The sequence below is a fragment of the Xiphophorus maculatus genome, chromosome 3, assembly GCF_002775205.1.
Source record: "Xiphophorus maculatus strain JP 163 A chromosome 3, X_maculatus-5.0-male, whole genome shotgun sequence".
NCBI lineage: Eukaryota > Metazoa > Chordata > Actinopteri > Cyprinodontiformes > Poeciliidae > Xiphophorus > Xiphophorus maculatus.
The window spans coordinates 31,940,376-31,960,531 of NC_036445.1; the positions used below are offsets into that span (position 1 = coordinate 31,940,376).

The 20,156-nt window shown below is 37.7% G+C and overlaps 1 protein-coding gene across 3 annotated transcripts in view; it reads right to left on the minus strand.

Annotated features, from left to right (window-relative positions):
- ascc3 (activating signal cointegrator 1 complex subunit 3) overlaps window positions 1-20,156 on the minus strand; it is a 251,362-nt gene that overhangs the window by 92,015 nt on the left and 139,191 nt on the right. For all 3 annotated transcript variants that reach the window (XM_023330521.1, XM_023330523.1, XM_023330522.1), the window contains exons 12-14: window positions 19,883-20,059; window positions 19,578-19,649; window positions 14,374-14,508 (exon numbers count right to left, since the gene is read on the minus strand). In XM_023330521.1, the coding sequence (XP_023186289.1) occupies window positions 14,374-14,508; window positions 19,578-19,649; window positions 19,883-20,059 (384 nt within the window). The remainder of the gene's footprint in view (window positions 1-14,373; window positions 14,509-19,577; window positions 19,650-19,882; window positions 20,060-20,156) is intronic.

Sequence of the window (20,156 nt, forward strand, 5' to 3'; positions counted from 1 at the left end):
CATGGCAATTGACAATTGTTCTTTGTGTTTTCTTTTGTGTGTGTGTGTGTGTTTTTATGATGTACAGCACTTACTTTGGACTACCTTGTTGCTGAAATGTGCTATACAAATAAACTTGATTGATTGATTGATTGATTGACTGATTGATTGAAAAATAGTCAGATTTAATATTATTTGAGGTATCGGGGTCAGAATAGAGTTTCCAAACCAAATTTGTAAGTAAAATAATAACTGCCTCATTAAGAGTCTGAGGTAGGTACACAGAGGTCAAAGATTCATTGTATCCCTCTAAAAGTAGTGGAGAAAGCTTGTCCCAAAATGTTCTACTAAACTCTCAAGCATACTCCTCAGAGCCTGGACCGTTGCTCCCCTGCAGGGAGTTGACTGCCTCACTGAGTTCAGAGATGACGATAGGTCTCTTAAGATTGTCAGCTACACCCTGTTTGATGGGAGGAATCAATGAAGAAATTATCAAAATTGGTTACAGCAAAATTGACAGCTTGCCAATTTGTCTCAAACTGAACAATCCACCTGACTCCTTTTCGTTTTTGAATTAGCTGAATATACAAAATTTTTTGGTGCCAAAAAAATGGACGCAGGAGCTATGGCTGACGAACATGAAAGCGGCATGGGGCGACAGGACAGTGGAGAACAGCATATTGAAAGAACAAGGAGAAAGCACTAGACAATACAGAGTTCCACTATGCAACTACTGAATCAGATTGATAGTGAATTATTAAAGGACAACCCAGACGTCGGATGTGTGCAGGAAAAGGTGACTGTGCTAATGGCAAAGGGGGACTGAACTGCCCTATTGAGGAGCACACTCCACTGGACGAAGTGGAGGGGGAGGGGGAACTCGCAGAGGAGTATAACGACAGCATAATCAGTATGAACAAATGTGCAAAGCGATTGATAAGCACGTTGGAAATTGTGAGTATAGAGCCCACACAGGTGCAAGTGAATGAGATCAACACAAACTCCACACAGCACAGTAATGCTACAGTAATGCCTCAACCAATAGTTGACAAATTCAACGGAGATGTCAGCTTATGGCAAGAAGTTTGGAGGCAATACGAGACTGATATTCACAGTAACCAAGCTCTTTGAAAGTGAGACAAGTTTATATATATATATACATATCACTGACAAATACTAACAGGCCGTATAGAGGGACTTACAGAGAGTTTGGTAGCTCTTGAGAGTGCTTTGGTTGGGCGATCCTAGGCCCAGTAGTAATGTCCAATTTGTCAGAAAAAACATGCATGCATATTCAATTCAATTTGCATGAAGACACCCAACAATGAAGACAGCTCCATGCATTCTGGGAACTTGAGTCCCTGGGAATCACAAATGAGAAGCCACAGAGCCCAGAAGATCTGGAAGTATTGCAACGGTTTGAGGAAACTTCCATTTTTAAGGATGGACATTACAAAGTGGAGTTCCCATGGCAACAAACTTACTCCTCCCCCTCCAAGACAACTACCACATTGCAAAAGACTGATGAGTTTGAAAAGATAACTAAAAAAAGATGTTGTGCTGTACAACAGATACCATGAAGTAGTGGAGAACTACTTAAAGGAAGGAGTGGCTGAGGAGATGCCAAGAGAAGAAATTGTGGCAAGCAGTGTGACACACTATCTGCCTCATCATGCAGTGATGAGAAGACAGGGCAACAACGCTAAGGGTTTTGTTTGATGCTTCTTCTCATGAAGATGAAAGCTCATCCATGAATGACTCTCGCATAACAAGCCCTAATCTAAACACAGACCTGATGAATGTTCTGCTCAAGTTCAGGCTACATCATATTGCTAACATTAAAAGAGCATTTCTGCAAATATTGCTATCAGATAAATTTCTGTGGTTCTCAGGACCACCTACACAGATGAACATTTGCTTGTGCTCAGAATGACAAGAGTGGTGTTGGGAGCTTCATCAAGCCCATTCTTACTAGCAGCTACTATAAGGAAACATCTGAGACAATACCAGTGAGAAGAACCAGAAGCGGTAGAAACCATCAACTCATCTCTCTATGACTTAATTTTAAGTTAAAGTGAGTTGAAAGAGGCCTTCACAGTGACTACCACAACAAAGAACACTATGTCTGCTGATGAAATTGAGCTATGTAAATGGATAATGAACTCGGCTGAGCTCAAAGAAATATGACAAGGAAATTCAATGAATTGCACTACACACATGTGGATCAGTGCTAAAGGTTCTGGGCTTAGTGGGGACCAGTAACGGGTGATTTTGTGTTCCACCTCAGAGGATTGCTAGACATTCTGAAAGAGAAAACGAACACAAAAGGAAGTGTCCTGCAGTCATCTGCTCGCATCTTTGATCCATTAGGCTTCTTGACTCCTTTCACCATCAGAATTAAGATTCAGTTTCAAGAAATGTGGGAAAAAGCAGTAAAGAGGGATGAAGAACTGCCACCTGACTTGACAAAGAAGTGTCAGCAGTGGTGTTCAGAGCTCCCTCAACTGCACCAGCTGGCAATCCCAAAATGGACATGCAACAACTGAACAGTCAGGATGTAAAGTTACTACATGTGTTTTGTGACTCAAGTGAACGAGCCTACAGTGCAGTTGCCTATCTGCAAAGAAAAACTAAGGAAGGGGAAGTGACAATGAGTCTGGTGGCATCCAGGATGGCTCCACTTAAAAGGATGACACTGCCACAGCTGCAGCTAATGGGAGCTGTAATAGCTGCCAGGTTTGGGAGCACGCTCATGAAAGCTCTTCACCTAGACCAAAATCAGCTAAATTTATGGACAGACTCTATGATAGTGCTGTATTGGATCCAAAGCTCTGCTGGCAGCTGGAAGCAGTTTGTGTCCAACAGAGTTACAGAAATCCAGTCTCTAACTGATCCACAGGATGGTCGCATTGCCAAGGGAGAATCAATCCAGCTGATCTTCCCACCAGAGGGTTGTCTGTCCAGGATCAGATGCAGGGCGCACTATGGTGGAATGGACCTTGCAACCCTAACATTACCTAATCAGTCAGAAAACATTCAGGAACCTGTTCAAGAAGATGAGGTGAGTTCTAAAATGAGATCCAAATACCAGGTTGCAGTACACCTGGTCAATCAAGATGCAGAATTCTTAAAACCAGTGTTATATCTGGAGAAATACAGCAAATTAAGAACAGTGCTCAGAGTGACAGCCTGGATAAGGTGTCTTATCACAAATGTCCGCTCAAGTGAAAAAAAAAAAATCAGTGGTGAGCTGACAACAGAAGAGTTGGAAAAGGCAGAAAAACACTGGATAAAAGTGACTAAGATTCAATGTTTCAAGTCAGAAATTGACATGCTGAAGTAAGATAACTGCCTCAACACCGACTCTAAAATCCAAGAACTGACACCATTTCTAGATGAGAATGAGCTGCTTTCTGTTGGAGGAAGGCTGCAACAATCCGATCTTTCATACAGAGAAAGACACCCATGTATTTTACCTGGTCAGCACAGATACACAGAAATGTTGATGCAGTGTGGCCATGAGAAAATGATGCATGTAGCTTTAAAAGACACCTTAGTGTAAACTAGAGAAAGATACTGGATTGTCAGAGCATGCCAAGTGGTCAAGAAAGTTGTGCCAAGAAGCACATTTTGTAAGAAATTCAACGCTAAGGCGGGACAACAGACTACAGCACCACTGCCAAAAAATAGAATAACAGAATCCCCACCATTTGAGGTCACTTTGCAGGGCCGCTTTATGTAAAGAAACAAGGCTCAATGAAAAAATCATGTGTTGCACTGTTTACCTGATGTAACCAGAGCAGTGCACTTAGAGCTGATTTCAGATCTGTCCACAAAAAAATTCTGCTGCTTCTAAAAAGAAGATGTTTGTGTAAGCTCCACAGCTGCAAAACTTCTTCACCTGGAGGTTCATTGCTGAATGAGCATCATGGTGGGGAGGATTCTGGGAGAAATTCGTTAGGTCAGTAAAGGTATTCCTACGAAAGGTACTCGGCAGAGCAAAACTAAGTTTAGAAGAAATGTAGACTACTCTCACTGAAGCAGAGGCCATAATAAATTCCAGACCTCTAACATACGTGCACAATGATGTGGACGAGCCACAGTCTGACACCTGCTCACTTCTTAGTGGGCCAAAGACTCACTAGCTTGCTTCTAATAGTGTTCTCAGCTGACACAAACCATCCAACAGCAACCAAGGAAGAGATGACACGGAGATGGCGGAACAGGCAAAGACTCATGACCAACTTCTGAAATTGATGGAGGAAGTAATACTTGTTGGACTTAAGGTCAACGCATCACTGTGACACTCCAATGTTGTCCAAACTGCAGGTGGGGGATGTAGTGCTCATTGGAGAGGACAAGACTCCGAGGCAGAGCTGGAAGCTGGGAAGAATTGAAGAACTGTTTCCAGGCCGTGACAGACTGGTGAGATTGTGTGCTGTCCGAACGACAGTTGGAACTGTTTGGCAGATTGTGGTGCTTCCAGCTGCTATATATACTCCTAAAAAAAATAAAGGGAACACTTAAACAACACAATATAACTCCAAGTAAATCAAACTTCTGTGAAATCAAACTGTCCACTTAGGAAGCAACACTGATTGACAATCAATTTCACCTGCTGTTGTGCAAATGGAACTTTGTACAGAACAAAGTATTCAATGAGAATTTTTCTTTCATTCAGATCTAGGATGTGTTATTTGAGTGTTCCCTTTATTTTTTTGAGCAGTGTACTTTAGATAAACTGTTTAACCAGGATTTGTTTATGACTGATTATTTGGGATATTATAATTTAAAATCAGTAACTATTTGAGTTGTAATTGTTATTTCATAGATTTAGTTAGCATTTCATAGTTAGAATCAGATTCAAAAATGGACTATATGTGGTCCTTTAATGGAGTGGAATACATATCCCATGAGAAGAAAAGGTTAGACAAAGAATACAAATATGGAGGCTTTTCACAGAAAGCTAACATAGCTTCGTTCATCCTTTCTATTCACTAAAGTTTGTCGAATAATCTGTCCGACTCCTTTTGGACTTTGACTTACTCGAATATACAAAAGGCAGCAAACCTTTCCAAAACCAAACTTGTTATTGATGTCCATGTCCTCCATCTGGCTCTGGAGTGAAGCAATCTGCTGCAGATGACGAGCACTAGTCAAGGTCAGGATGTACAACTTCCATTTCCTCCTCCTGTCCATCCTTTGGAGAATCTAGAGTCTGTCACCATTCTTAAACACCAGGGTGAGGGACTGGAAGACAGATATTATTCTATTCAAAATGAACAAAAACAGCTCTTTTTAGCAACTGATGTCGTTCTTGTGGGTTTGATGGGTCCCTCATTTTAGCTGGCACAAAATGACGGCTACAGACCTCAGTGTGATTCATAATCACAAAATGATCCCGTTGAATGTCGGCAATCCACTTTTTCCTCAACTCATCATACTTAGGGAATTAAAAGAAACTCAAAGTAGAGTTGCATCGCACTGAATTGTACACTTTGGAACGCAACAGTGGTAGCTTGATAAGTTATCCTCTCTTCTTTGGGATGAAATCTAGGAATGTGATGTCCATGTAGTTGTCATGTAGACCCCTATCTGCCAATCCAGGGGAACTGCCGCCAATATCCACGCAACATTGCAAAGTCGTGTCAGCCAAAACAACCCCAGGACATCAAGAACTTAAAGGAATCTCAGGTGATTCTCATCTACCACCAGACCTTACCACCACCATGTAAGGCCACCACCATGTTATTAGAATGGGTGATCAGAATTGTGTTGATCATTCCACAGAATTTTTTGTTATTAAAATCCTAACTTAGATGGTGATCAAACTGTGTTAACAACAGTATCAGAGGTATGAAGAGGAAACACTGCTGGATTGATTACCTACAAGATACAAGATATTTCTACATAGAAACATAAATGTAGATACACAGTATTGTGAAAAATATGTTCTTTTTTGCTTTTAAATAATATATTTTGCTGATATCAAAGATAAAAACAAATATATTCTGCTATGCTGCACTGCTTTGTTTTAGAAGCCAGATTTAGCATCGCAGTGTCCTAAAAATACAGTATGTCTGCAATTTTTCACTCTCCTTTATATACCTTACTAGAATTATTGCATTTTCAAAAAACTAACTGACCTGTGATATTGTGTAAAGCTTTTCTAAACAAAATAAAAAGGGAGGAAAATATAAGCTTAACTTCAACTTACATGAAAACAAAAAATAATGCAATTGTGCAAATTAAAGTCCAGCAAGGATGCAAACAGAGCTGCTTGTAAACAGGATTCAGGAAAGTCAAGCTGAGAATATCAGGGGCATATTTCTGTCTTCATAGTTTAACAACAAACATAAATGAGGTGCTTGCGACTGACAATACTACTGTTTTCACCTTTGACTTGAAGGAAAAGTTAAGTTTTTTGTTGTAGATCATGGTTGGTGGTATGCTTCAATGTTTTAACACTGATGAGCAGAAAATGAAACAAGAAAATGGAAGTGCAACTGTTTGCAATAACACAATAACATGCAAGACTGCTCCCTGAGGGCATGAGACTCCAGATGAGCTGTCATCCCAGAACAGTCAGGCAAGATGGAGGAGTACTTCACACTTCACACAGTTTTCTTTACACTCTTCCACCATCTTACAAAAAGCCTTTTTCTAATTATGGAAATATGTTTTGTAGTACAGTAGGTGTGTTTGTCACTGCTGTTTCAAGCAGCCATTGAGGTGTGGCTTATTTGTTGTTGATCAGTGGTTTGAGGAGCGAGTTTGGACAGACTGAAACAGTAAAAGGACAGGCAGTGGACTTGAGCTGTAAAAATAGCATCAAATGAAAAGAAACCATGACATTAATGAGCCTTGTCTGGTGATGTGCAGAGTCCCTGGGGGCTTCCAACTCAGAGGCATCAGTGGATCTTAAAAAAAAAAAACATGAAAGCTGCTCTTCAAAAAAGACCAGAGATACAAAGAATTGAAGAAAATGGTGTCCACAACAGCAATATCAATGCTTGTCAGTTTAAATCTCTGTAGCTTCATATCATCACTGCTAAAAACTGCTCCTTTCATAGAAAACACTCTACGCTATGCCATGCATGCTCTGTTTAAAGCCTCTTAGAAGGTGTGAAAGGTGAAGCTTTAAAGCCCTCTTAAAACAGAGACAGACCTATAAAACAATGTGCAATAGACCTGTGAGACCACAAGGTGTCTCTTATCCTCTACTGAAAATCTGCCCATCTCTCTTTGACTTTGTGTTGAAGGGTGTGGAGATAGTTGAGGAGAAGAGGGTGGATTGTTTAAGTCACAGCAAGCAAAATTAAAGAGTGCCTGTAAGAAGTTTGTCCAGATGCGTCCCAAATGCGAGTCATATTCTGAAACTGATTCCAAACACACTCTGCCTTTAAATCAGACAACATGGTTAATTTAGATTTTGTTTATTCTTACAAGTCTATAAAATCATTTCAGTATTTGGATGAAGCAAGAGGGACACCTTAGGAAATAAATTAAATCAATACATAAAATTTGATTATTATTTCATCATATATTTGAGTTAATAATACTAATGAAATGGTTGTGGGTGTATCCTAACACATTCCCACTGCCCCTTAACCAGAGATATAATATAACTAAAGTTTTCATTGTATCTCTGATATATATATATATGTTTTATATATTTAACAACACCAATTCACACATACTCTGTGCTGTTTTAACAGCCAAAAGCTCATCTACTCAATATTGACTTATAGGAGGTGAATATTTACCTATTTCATATTTAATATGATTTAAAATGATTTTTGAAGAAATCAGTTTTCACTTTGATACGATTTTTTTATTGTTAAATAAAAGGACACCAGTGTATTAAGAATTATGGGGCAGGGCTTTTCTTTTGAATGTAAAAACAAATAATGTACCGACTTCAAGGTAAAGAGCTAATAAGCTGCAATGAAGTCAGAAGGAACCACAAGCAAAGATATCTTTCTGGAAACACGGGTGGAAGGAGAGCTTTTAATCTGCATGGAGCTAGAGACTGCAGCTATGAGAGCCCTTCTGCATATAATGGAAGCCTGTCCAATCTGCTGAAGTTACAATGGAAGACCATGGTGATGACGGTGATGCAGTTATTCTAGCTGGGCAGCCCCACTGCAGTAAGGCTTAGCCCTTTCAGGTATTCTCTCAGTCTGACCTGCAGAAAGTGGGTTGGTAGGTTGCCAGCAACATAAATGACAAAGAAAGAGAAGTTTGCTGGAACATTTTTGTTCCTGTCTTGTTCACTCTCACAGCATGTAAAAAAAGTGTGAGGTATTACTTAAATCATTTCTGTCTGACCAAGCCTCATTCTGGTCTTGTTGCATATAGTACCTAAGTTCTGCAACTGACAGAGTAAAATTATATACAATGGATTTAATATTATTTGAAAAATATACATCCAGAGACCCCAAAAACCAGTAGAAGGCTTAATTAGATTGTTTTATGTAAATCCAACAAAAGCCCATCAACAGCGCAACGCTGCTCTTCAGTTTTCAAATATCCTGAATTATTAAAAACACTCATGGTCAGATTTGGCAGTGACATAAAGCATGTTTGTACTTTGGAGTCAACAGTTCTGTTCATTAAGCAAACTGTAGATGTTCAAACAAATGGTTTACTTTGTCTTACTGTCCACCCTTGTTCTGTTTTTACAACCTCAGCCTGCTTATATTCTTTTGGACAGAAGTGATTTCTCTGCTGTGCTTCTTATCACAAGATTATTGTCCAAAAGTGAAATGAAAACTGAATGGGAAAAAAAACAGTCAGAAGCAGAGGGCAATTTCTGCAGAGCTAAAGAGATTCTAATGATGAAGGATTTGTAACAAGTGTGTGAAAGGCTAAACTGAAATGTAATTTAAGTGTTGCAAACAAATATGATTTAAATTTGGGTGTTATATTCATTGTAATACACTGCAAACGTGATCATTTTTCAAAGCAGCTTTTAAGAGTCAAACCAACAAAGCAGTTATTGTATATTGTATATATTGTTATTGTTATTGTATATTATATAGTAAGTATAAAGCATTGACTAAGGCAAGAGTGCCAAGACCAATTTTAAACAAACACTTATCTCTGACATTGCATGTCACATATTCAGATTAAAAAGCCACTCTGTGCAATCAGTGGAGAGAAAAAGTAATGTGTAAATGTTGCAGGAAATACAGGCATCATATTTTTCTGTTTATTCTTCACACACACACCCCTTCTCTTCATAGTGCAACATTTAAATATCAAGCGTAGAAACATGAAGAAAAAGCTTTATTTCAGTGTTTATTTGAATGTGGCCATTTTTGTCTTAGTGTGGATTAGTTACACAGCTCAGACAGAAAAACTGCTTTTAATAACTGGCTCTAGAGGGAAAATTCAAATATCTAAGCTTGACTGACAGCCTCTCCAACTCCTGAGATAAAGCCAATTAAATAACATGGACAGAAGAGAGAAAAATAAATTATCTAAAGCTGGATAAATAAATGCTAAATTATTTGAGTGACCTTAGAGGGGCATTATTTCACTGCACATTCACACTGGAGATTAAAAAACACCTATAAATATTTATGCGGGGCAATTTCCAGAGAGCAAATAAGCAGTGCATTATCTCTGTGTGAGTTTAAAGTGGAATCATCCTGATGCCCCTTCCTCTGGCAGTGTAGACTGAGAAAAAAACACATTCAAAGTTATACTAATGGAGTGGATAATACACATTATTAAATAAAAAATCATCTATGTACATAAACTGCAGAGTATTGCAGAAGTACTTTAAAAGTACAGTTTCAGAGACTAACCAGGTCACAATGCACCATTTTTAGTTCACTAATCTGCTTCTCTTTCCAGTTTTACAAAGCATGAAAAGTGATCTGATTTGTATACATATCCCATTTAAATAGAGAAGCGATTAGAGGCACATCAATCTTGGCTCAGCCCCAGGGAGTAGGGGAAAAGGTTACTAAATTTATCACTGTGGCTTCTGTTGCAGGAAATTTAAAAATGGGGATGGGAGTTAGAGTCTGACTGACTGTCCTCTGAGAAAGAATAAAGCTCCACCTCTGTGTACTCTTCCAGCAAAGAGACCATTAATTACACACACTCTCTTCATGCCCACACCGCATGTAATATACGACTGAAACGAGTAAAGGCTCACACACAGTGATTATTGGCTGTTCATCAAAACATCCAGCGCTCCCAGACTGCAGTAGGTTAGTCCTTAATACTAGAAACAAGTGGGACGAGGATAAAAACAGAAGCATTCTTTTACAGACAAATAGTTTGTTTTTGAGATATAGTCACATATTTTTCTGTGTTACTACATATGTCTGTGATTAACCAACTGACAAAATAAAAATAATAAGGACCTGGAAACCAGAATAGGTAGAGCTGAAAGTTTAAGTGTGTGAAGGTTCTGAGCTGAATTTTGCTAGCCATGCAAAATGGTGCCCTCTGTCAGTCTACCCCCGGGCAGCTGTTGCTACTATCCAGTAGCTTGTGATCATCAGTGTGTGAGTATGTGAATACGTGCATGACTGCATGCAGTGTGAAACACTTTGGGGTCCTCTGGACTTGATAAAGCACTATACAAATACAGACAATTTACCAGTTACTATGCACAACATGAGCCATTTCCATATTAGAAAAGCAGCAGTGGATGGACATGTCATCAACCTCTGGCCTTCTGAAAAATCGAGTAGGAAAAAAAAAAGAAAGAAAGAAAAGGAACTCTAGACACTTTCAGATGACAAAAAGCATCAAACATGTAGATCCCAAAAATCATGCTGATAAGGCATGGATCGTTGCTACTATTATTATATGTATACACCGCTAGTACACTACACTTAGAAGAAGGGACCATATAGGACTGAAAGGGGTGGGGGTGTGGTCGGGGAGGGGGCTATGGTGTGTGAGATTTCCTCTTTATTCCTTTGTGTCATGGTACTCACACAGGAAATTCTGAAGTTTGTTTTAAATTTAGAAACTTAACAATGAAACAGGTTTCACAGCTTAGTTCTAATTAAAGCACATCATAATGTTACCTTATTAACTCAGAGAGTCTGCTAATAGAACCATGCCCACTGACGTTGTGTCCTTGGACAAGACACTTCACTCACCTTGCCTGCTGGTGGTGATCAGTGCATCAGACTGCCCCAATGCAGCTGTGGCTATTATCCAGTAACTTGCCACCATCGGTGTGTGAATGTGTGTATAAATGTAGCGTGAATCACTTTGGGGTTCAAGTACAGGTGCTGGTCATAAAATTAGAATATCATGAAAAAGTTGATTTATGTCAGCAATTCCAGTCAAAAAGTGAAACCTGCATATTATATTCATTTGTTTCACACAGACTGATATATTTCAATTGTTTATTTTAATGTTGATGAGTATAACTCACAACTAACAAAAACCTCAAATTCACTATCTCAGAAAATTACAATATTACTTAAGGCCAATACTAAAAAGGACTTTAGAAATGTTAACCAATTGAAAAGTATGAACATGAAAAGTATGAGCATGTTCAGCACTTAGTGCTTAGTTGGGGTTCCTTTTATCCAGATTACTGCAGCAATGCGGCGTGGCATGGAGTACATCAGTCTGTGGCACTGCTCAAGTATTACCAGAGCCCAGGTTGCTCTGATAGTGACCTTCTGTTCTTCTGAATTGTTGGGTCTGGAAAATCAAATGTTCCTCTTCATAGTACTCCATAGATTTTCTATGGGGTTAAGGTCAGGCAAGTTTGCTGGCTTATTTAGAACAGGGATACCATGGCCCTTAAACCAGGTGCTGGTAGCTTTGGCAATGTGTGCAGGTACCAAGTCCTGTTGGAAAATTAAATCTGCATCTCCAGACAATTGGTGAGCAGGAGGAAGCCTGAAGTGCTCTAAAAACATCCAAGGCTGTGTTGACCTTGGACCTCAGAAAACACAGTGGACCAACAACAGCAGATGACATGGCACCCAAACCATCACTGACTGTGGAAACTTTGAACCTCAAGCAATGTGGATTCTGTGCCACTCCTCTCTTCCTCCAGATTTTGGGATCTTAATTTCCAAAGGAAATACAAGATTTACTTTAATCAGAGAACATAACTTTGGAACACTCAGCAGCATTCCAGTCCTGTTTGTCTTTAGCATATTTAAATGGGTTTTGTTTCACGATCTTCTCCACGATGTGGTTATCCTGATTGCTTGTCCACTTTTTTTCTACCGCTTTTCCTTCCCTTCACCTCTATGAATGTGCTTGGACACAGAGCTCTGTGCACAGCCAGCTTCTATAGTAATGTGTGTCTTGCCCTCTTGTGCAAGGTGTCAAAGGTCATCTTTTGGACATCTGTGAAGTCATCCCCATGATTGTGTAGCCTACAGAACTAGACTAAGAGACAATTTAAAAGCCTTTGCAGGTGTTTTAAGTTAATTAGCTGATTAGTTTGTGGCACCAGGGGTCTTCAATATTGAACCTTTTCATGATATTAAAATTTTCTGAGATACTGAATTTGGAGTTTTCATTAGTTGTGAGTGATAATCATCAAATAAACATTTGAAATATATCAGTCAGTATGTAATGAATGAATGCAATATACACATTTCACGTTTTGAATGGAATGACTAATTTTAATCAACGTTTTCATAATATTCTGATTTTAAGACCAGCACCTGTACAGGCCAGTTACTTTTTAAAAGAGGCCTGACAAAATGAAGATAGCAAAGGTTTTTCCAGTCCATAAAAAGGGAGACAAGCAAATATTAACAAATTACAGGTCAATATCATTGTTAGCCCAATTTTTAAAAAGTTTGGAAAAATTATTCATAAAAAGGCTGGACTCCTTTCTTAATAAAAATAATATACTGAACGAGCACCAGTACGGCTTCAGGAACAACTGCTCCACAACTTTAGCTGTGATGGAGTTTGTGGAGCACATTGCTGCAGCAGTTGACCAGAAGCTTAACACCGTAGGTGTGTTTATTGACCTATGCAAGGCATTTGATTCTATTGACCATGCATGACTATTAGGTAAATGCGAACTGTATGGCCTATGGGGGGTTACATATCAGTGGTTAAAGAGTTATTTGAGTAGTAGATTACAATATGTGTAAATTAACAACACAAAGTCAAAAACAGACATAGTAAAATGTGGTCTTCCTCAAGGCTCAGTCCTAGGACCTAACTTATTTATACTTTATTTAAACAATATTTTTAAAGTATCCAGTATTTTAAAGTTTATAATGTTTGCTGACGATACAAATTTCTTTTTTTCTGAAAAAAATATGAATGAAATAAAAAAAACAGTATAAAAAGAGTTAGCCAAGTTGAAAACATGGTTTGATTACAATAAATTGTCGTTAAATGAAGGAAAAACTAAATTCATGGTATTCTCTAGTAATCGGATCTATAATAATGTAAAGTTATGCATAAATGGAGTTGAAATCGAAAGAGTTTGTGAGACAACATTTTTATTGATTATTATAGACAATAAACTTAGTTGGAAGCCTCACATAGAATATATTAGAAATAAAAGTGCAAAAACTATTGGAATATTGGTTAAAATAAAAGATTTAATAAATGTTAAAGGCTTGTATATTATATATTCCTCTTTGGTTATGCCTTATTTGTCTTATTGTTCAGAAATCTGGGGAAATGCAAGTAAAACAACCATTGATATATTAGTTAAGTTGCAAAAAAAAGCTATAAGGCTTATTAATAAGGTGGGATATTGTGAACCAACTGATAAACTCTTTATTCATAGTAATACATTCAAATTTAAAGATATTGTTTATATAAAAATACTGGAAATAATGTATAAAGCATTGAATAAAAGTCTTCCTTCTGGTATTCAGAAATTATTTAAGCTAAGAGAGAATAAATATAATTTGCGAGGTTTGTTTATATTTGATTGTGCAAAAGAGAACCAGAGAAAGTCTAGATGTGTTTCAGTTATTGGTGTGAAACTGTGGAATGAATTGAATGATGATTTTAAGTTATGTCCTTTCTTGGTGAACTTTAAAAGAGCTTTAAAATGTAAAATGATAAAATCTTACGCTGTTGTGTAGATTTGTATATGTATTGTGAAGATATCCTTCACAATACATATATAAATGTATATAATGTAATGTAAGGTATAAAAACAGGGTAGGCAAGAATAAGCTTTGCTTTGGGCTATTCCTTTTTTGGTAAACTGTGGGTTAGTTTATTGTTGTTTTTTTCTTTTGTTGTTTCCTGTGTTTAATGTGGACAATTTACCAAAATAAAGTGATAATCTAAAAAATAGAAGCTTTTCAAGCATTAGTTTGTTGGACATCAAGGAGGAGAAAAAATAAACGCCGTCGCAACTTACCTGGAAAAGACCCAAATCTCATAAAATGTGTTTTTTTGTTTTACCTGTTTCTCACACTGGCCATAGTCAGGGCCCTGGTCTGGCTGAAAGAAACAGATTTCTCCTCGGTTTTTTGCCATCTCTATCAACCCAAAAGCTGTCCTCACTGTGGCATTTCGAGCATGAACGAAAACCATGACCTGTTCAACAAACGTACAGAAAAAAAATTAAAACAATGCAAAAAGGAACAACTGATTCACAATTTAGAGTTTGAAAACATATCTGCCCCTAACAGAGTTCTTTCATACTTGCATGCTGTCACACAGAGGTGAAATGTTTATTTTGTGTACTATATTCATTTGGCAACTTCTAAAAAAGGTTGCATTGGATTTTATTTGGAGCATCAGAGTAAGGAGGACCTAATAAAAATGCATGCTTCACTTTTCAGATTTTTATTTTTCAAAACTTTAAAAATCATGCATCATTTTCCTTCTAATTCACAGTTTAGTGACCAACAAAATAGTTGGTCACAAAAATGCTATGGAAATACAATTAATCTGTAATGGGACAAAAGTTGAAAAGCTCAAGGGATGTACAGTAAATGCTTTTAAAAGACACTACATAATACAAAAATAGTTTTGCTTTGGTGCTCGATGAAAACAAATATTCTGATGTTTAAATCTACTTCAGCTTCAGTGCAGACATTGTGAACTGTATTCCTAGAATTTAGAATTTTGTCCCTTTTTGAAATTTGATTTGTTTTAATCTTCAGTCCCAGGGAGATGTCCCACCAGACAAACAAGCCTAGAACATGTGAAGTGATATCAGAATGGGAAAGGAGAAAAAGGCAAGGCAACTTTATTTATATAGCACCTTTCAGCCAAAGACAATTCAAAGTGCTTGTACAAAGAAGTTAAAAACAACATACAACAGAATAAAAATAAACAAAATAAACATTACAAATTTGAATATAGTTAAAAAATAAATAAATAAAAAAGAAAATAAAAATAAAATAAAAATTTAAGAATAGGCAGCGTCAAATAAGAAGGTTTTTAACCTTGTTTTAAATAAACTCAAGGTAGGGACAGTCTTACAGAAAGCATGAAGCTTATTCCAGAGTGTTGGAGCATAAAAGCTAAATGCTGCTTCACTGTGTTTAGTTCTGACTCTCGGAATGGTTAGGTTTGATTCTGATGATCTTAAAGGTCTGAGTAGTATATATGGTTGAAGAAGATCAGAAATGTAGTCTGGGTTTCTATTATGAAGTGCTTTGTAAACCATTAAGGAGATTTTAAATTCTGTTCTTTGAGCAACAGGCAGCCAGTGAAGAGATTTTAGAACTGGACTGATATGTTGATCTCTTTTTGTTTTAGTTAGGACTCTTGCAGCAGCATTCTGGAGAAGCTGGATAATCCAGTAAAAATTCCATTGCAGTAATCGAGTCTACTAAAAACAAAGGCATGAACTAATTTTTCAGAGTCTTGTGGGGACATGAGTCGTGTAATTTTAGCAATATTTTTTAAATGGTAGTATGATGTTTTTATGATAGATTTGATGTGGTTATTAAAGTTCAGATCAGGATCCATGATCACCCCCAGATTCTTGGCTTCATCAGAACATTTTAATCCAATGGACTGAAGGTGGGTGATTATATTTAATCTATGCTTTAATCCAAACACTAATATTTCAGTTTTATTTTTATTTAGCTGGAGGAAATTTTGGCCCATCCAGACATTAATCTGCTCAATACATTTAGTGAGTATTTGAACCTGACTGTAATCTCCTGGTGATAGACTGATGTATAGCTGTGTGTCATCGGCATAATTGTGGTAGTTTATGTTATTATTTTGTATATTTTGAATTAATGGAAGCATATAGATATTGAAAAGAAGCGGCCCCAGGATGGAACCTTGGGGAACTCCATATGTAATATCATTCAGTTTGGATTTAAAATTGCCTATGGACACACAAAAGATTCTATTGGACAGGTAAGATTGTAAGCCAGCTGAGTACTATACCAGAAATGCCAACCCAATTTTCTAATCGGGATAATAAAATATCATGATCGACTGTGTCGAATGCAGCACTCAAGTCAAGTAAAACCAATATTGACATTTTATTATGGTCAGTGTTTAGACGGAGGTCATTAAAAGTTTTGACAAGAGCCGTTTCAGTGCTGTGATGCTGACGGAAGCCTGACTGATGGACATCAAAACAGTTGTTCAAGGCCAGAAAGCCATTTATCTGCTGAAAAACAATTTTTTCTAGTATTTTAGACAAAAAAGGTAAGTTTGATATTGGTCGATAATTGCTTAAAATTTATGAGTCTAGATTATGCTTTTTGAGAAGTGGTTTAACTACCGCAGTCTTTAGAGCCTGAGGAAAGACTCCAGAGGAGAGTGACTTGTTAATTATTTGTAAAAGGTCCGGAGCCAAAACATCTGAGACCTTTAAGAATAAATTGGTGGGTATAATGTCAAGGGAACAGGTGGATGATTTCATACGATGTAAAGTGTAACTCAAATCCTTTTGAGTGATCAGGTTAAAGTGGGTCATCAAAGGTAAGTTCTGTTTAGGGGAAAACATAGTTAATTGTTTCCCAACAGCAGACACAGAGGAGTTTATTGTTTCCCTTATTTTCACAGTTTTATTTATAAAAAAAGTGGCAAATTTGTCACAGGCCTCAGAGGAGAAAAATTCACGGTTAACAGAGGAAGGTGGATTTGTCAACCTGCCAACAATCGAGAACAGAGCACGAGAGTTGTTGATAGAGGTAGAAATGATATTTGAAAAAAAACTCTCTCTTGCATTTCTTAGTTCAGAATTAAACATTTTGAGTTTGTCTTTGTAGATATCTAGATGAGTTTGTAGTTTCGTTTTACGCCACTGACGTTCTGCTCTCCGGCACACTTTTTTCCCTATTCTAACCGACTCAAAATTTGAGGAAGGAAGCAAAAGTCTTCTGACGACTTGCATTTTTTATGACGGTAAATGAAAAAACTTTTTACAATTTTTTTACGTTTGAGAATCTTTTGTGTTTGTTTATCCAATGAAGATATAGAAGAGCAAAGGAGAGTAGCAGACTGCAGAGACATGCAGCAGGAGCAGTGAGCTATGTGCTTGTTCCAACACACACAGTCCAGAGGGAACACTGTAGCAAATGTTATTTATTGGAGGTGTTTTATCAGCACCACTGAACTGTGTGGAAACATAAGCTCCAGATTCTCAGCTTATTAAACTTTGTTCTGGCAGCATGCTTCCCACCAAGAGGATGCTGGAAAAATCATAAAGGAAATTCCATCCATCACATCAACCCTGATGAAATTAATATATGTCAGCACCACTTCTTGACAATTTAATATTGAGTGAAAAAAGGTGCCAGTTGTGCAGTGGACTCGGCAGCTAAAACATGGAAGGTGGACTGGAGCAGTGTATTTAAACATGCTAATAAAACAAAAAGCTTCCTGGTGGTGGATGATCAAGATGCTTCATCATAAGGATCTGTCTAAAAGAAGGGAACGTGTGCGTGTGTGTGAGGGTGTACTTGTGATAAAATCAGCAGGATAACAACAGTGCTTGGTAGGGAATTCAACTCCAGCAGCAGATGGAAGTTAAATGGCAAAGTCTGAATTTGCAATTCTCATGTTCCCAACAGGCCTTCTGAGGCTGCAGAGTGGAGGCAGAATGAGAGGAAGGTGGTGCATGGGCTCGGGTGGGGAAACAAAGAAGAACAGGCCTACAATGGGGCAAATAAGGCCCTGAGAAACTTTCAGATAGCTTCTAAGAAAAACAAGGTTTGTGGTAAAGAATTTACAACACTGAGCCTCTACGACTCTGCCATCAGTCCAGAAACATCTGTTTTGTGATGCACCCATTGCAGTTTCTGGCTGATCATAAATCTCCACCGATCTTTAAAAAGCCTATCTGCTCATTACAATTTTGGTTGATAATGATTTTTTTTGTCTGAAATGCCACTCAATACAGCAAGAAAGTCATTGATTTGGCTGCAGTAGGCCACTATTGTTAACTGCAAAACCAACATGATCTGGTGGGTGGGTCTATCAGTCAAACCAGAGCAACAGAGAACTGTTGAGATACAACCAATCCTCCAAAATGATCAGTGCACCCCTAATTACTCCCACAAAATACAGTAGATCTTATTAGGATGTTATTCCATCAATAAACATAAATCAATGCATAAGTATTAAGATGAAAAAATTACCTTTGTAGAAATTCCTCCCTCATAAAAAGTTGAAACATGTGGAATGAATACTTTATACTCCCTCTTTAGTTCCATATTCCTCAACAAAGCTGCTCTCTGAATACCCTTATTTGTTAGAAAACATTAGAGAACAAACCTAATCATTGAGGAGAATGTTGTGGAGAGGTTTAAAGTTGGGTTAAGTTCTAAAACAATATCGCAAGGTTTGAACATTTACTTAGAAGAACTTACAACTGTTATTGCCAAATGCCAAATTCTAGAGGTTTGGAATAAGAGAGTATAACTCAGAGAAGAAATTTTCAGCTCAGTTGGTAGAATCTCTCTACAGGACAATTATTAGTCATCACCTCCACAAATCTTTATGCAGTAATAGCAGAAAGAAAGTCGTAAAAAATCCTGTTTGTAGTTTTCTGAGTCAATTAGGAACACTGCAAATATGAATGTTTTTTTGCTTAGTTAAGAAAACAGAAGAGTAGAGATGCACTGATTGCAGTTTCTGGGGGACCGCCAATCTGTACCAATCTTTAGAAAGCTTGATCTGCTGAAAGTCAATGAGTTGACAACAGTGGGTTGTCTACTGTTAATTGCAAATGTGCAGACATGAACTGGTGGGCCGGTCAGTGAAACCTCTCTCACGGCTGAGTGGAAAAGAACAGTAGTTGACTTTTAGACCTTTGCTGAGGTAGATAAGATCGATGGATAAGATCAGCTCCACATGTAAGTATCGGCTAATCACTGATCTTCCAAATTAAGGAAATTAATTTCCTGGCGCATATAAATCGGTGCCAGCATTATTGTAAACTATTTTATTTTTTCAGGGGGTATTTTTGTAACTCAAACAAATACCTGCACAATCACAACTACACTAATCTGATTTATTTCTTCACTCTTTTCTAAGGCAAAATACAAACATTGAATAAAAATGCCTATAAATAAGCCAAATCTATATATAACATTTATTTCTAGGTGATGAATCCCTGCCATTTTCAGAACTGGATAAATTTATGAATGTCAAATATACTTCAGTTTAGATTAAAAAGAACTCACCTGATGTCCAGCTTTAATCTGCTGCAGAACCTTGTTGTAGCACACTTCTTCCATGTCATGAATCTGTTGGATCTGTGCAGAACACAAAACAACAATGACTGATCTGCTTTTGCTTTAAAAGGTTTCATCTTCATCATAAAAGTGAAGTTTAGGCACTGGGAGGCTTCATTTGCGCAGTTTTTAATCTTTACTGTCAATACCAGTGATCAAACATCAAATAATAATGACCATGGAGATAATATCATTACACCAGTATTCTTGGCTCTAAACATGTATCTATCAATACATGATGGCCAACAATTTACCTTGTTGGTGGTTTTGATGCCAACAAAGGTTTGTCCAAGAGGCACAGGTCTGAAGCGGCTGTCAAAGAAGAACAAGCCGATATAGGGGTTGACGTGCAGGAAGGCTGCCACATCCAGGTAGTTTGGCAGGGTGGCAGACAGTCCCAGGATCCTGATCATACTCTGGGTAGACTCCACCTGCCCATGAAACAGTGCAGAGTTAAAGCTAGACCAGAGATCTATGCATTCATCCATGTGGACGGAACTAAATCAGCCCTGGGAAGTCTTGGTAGAC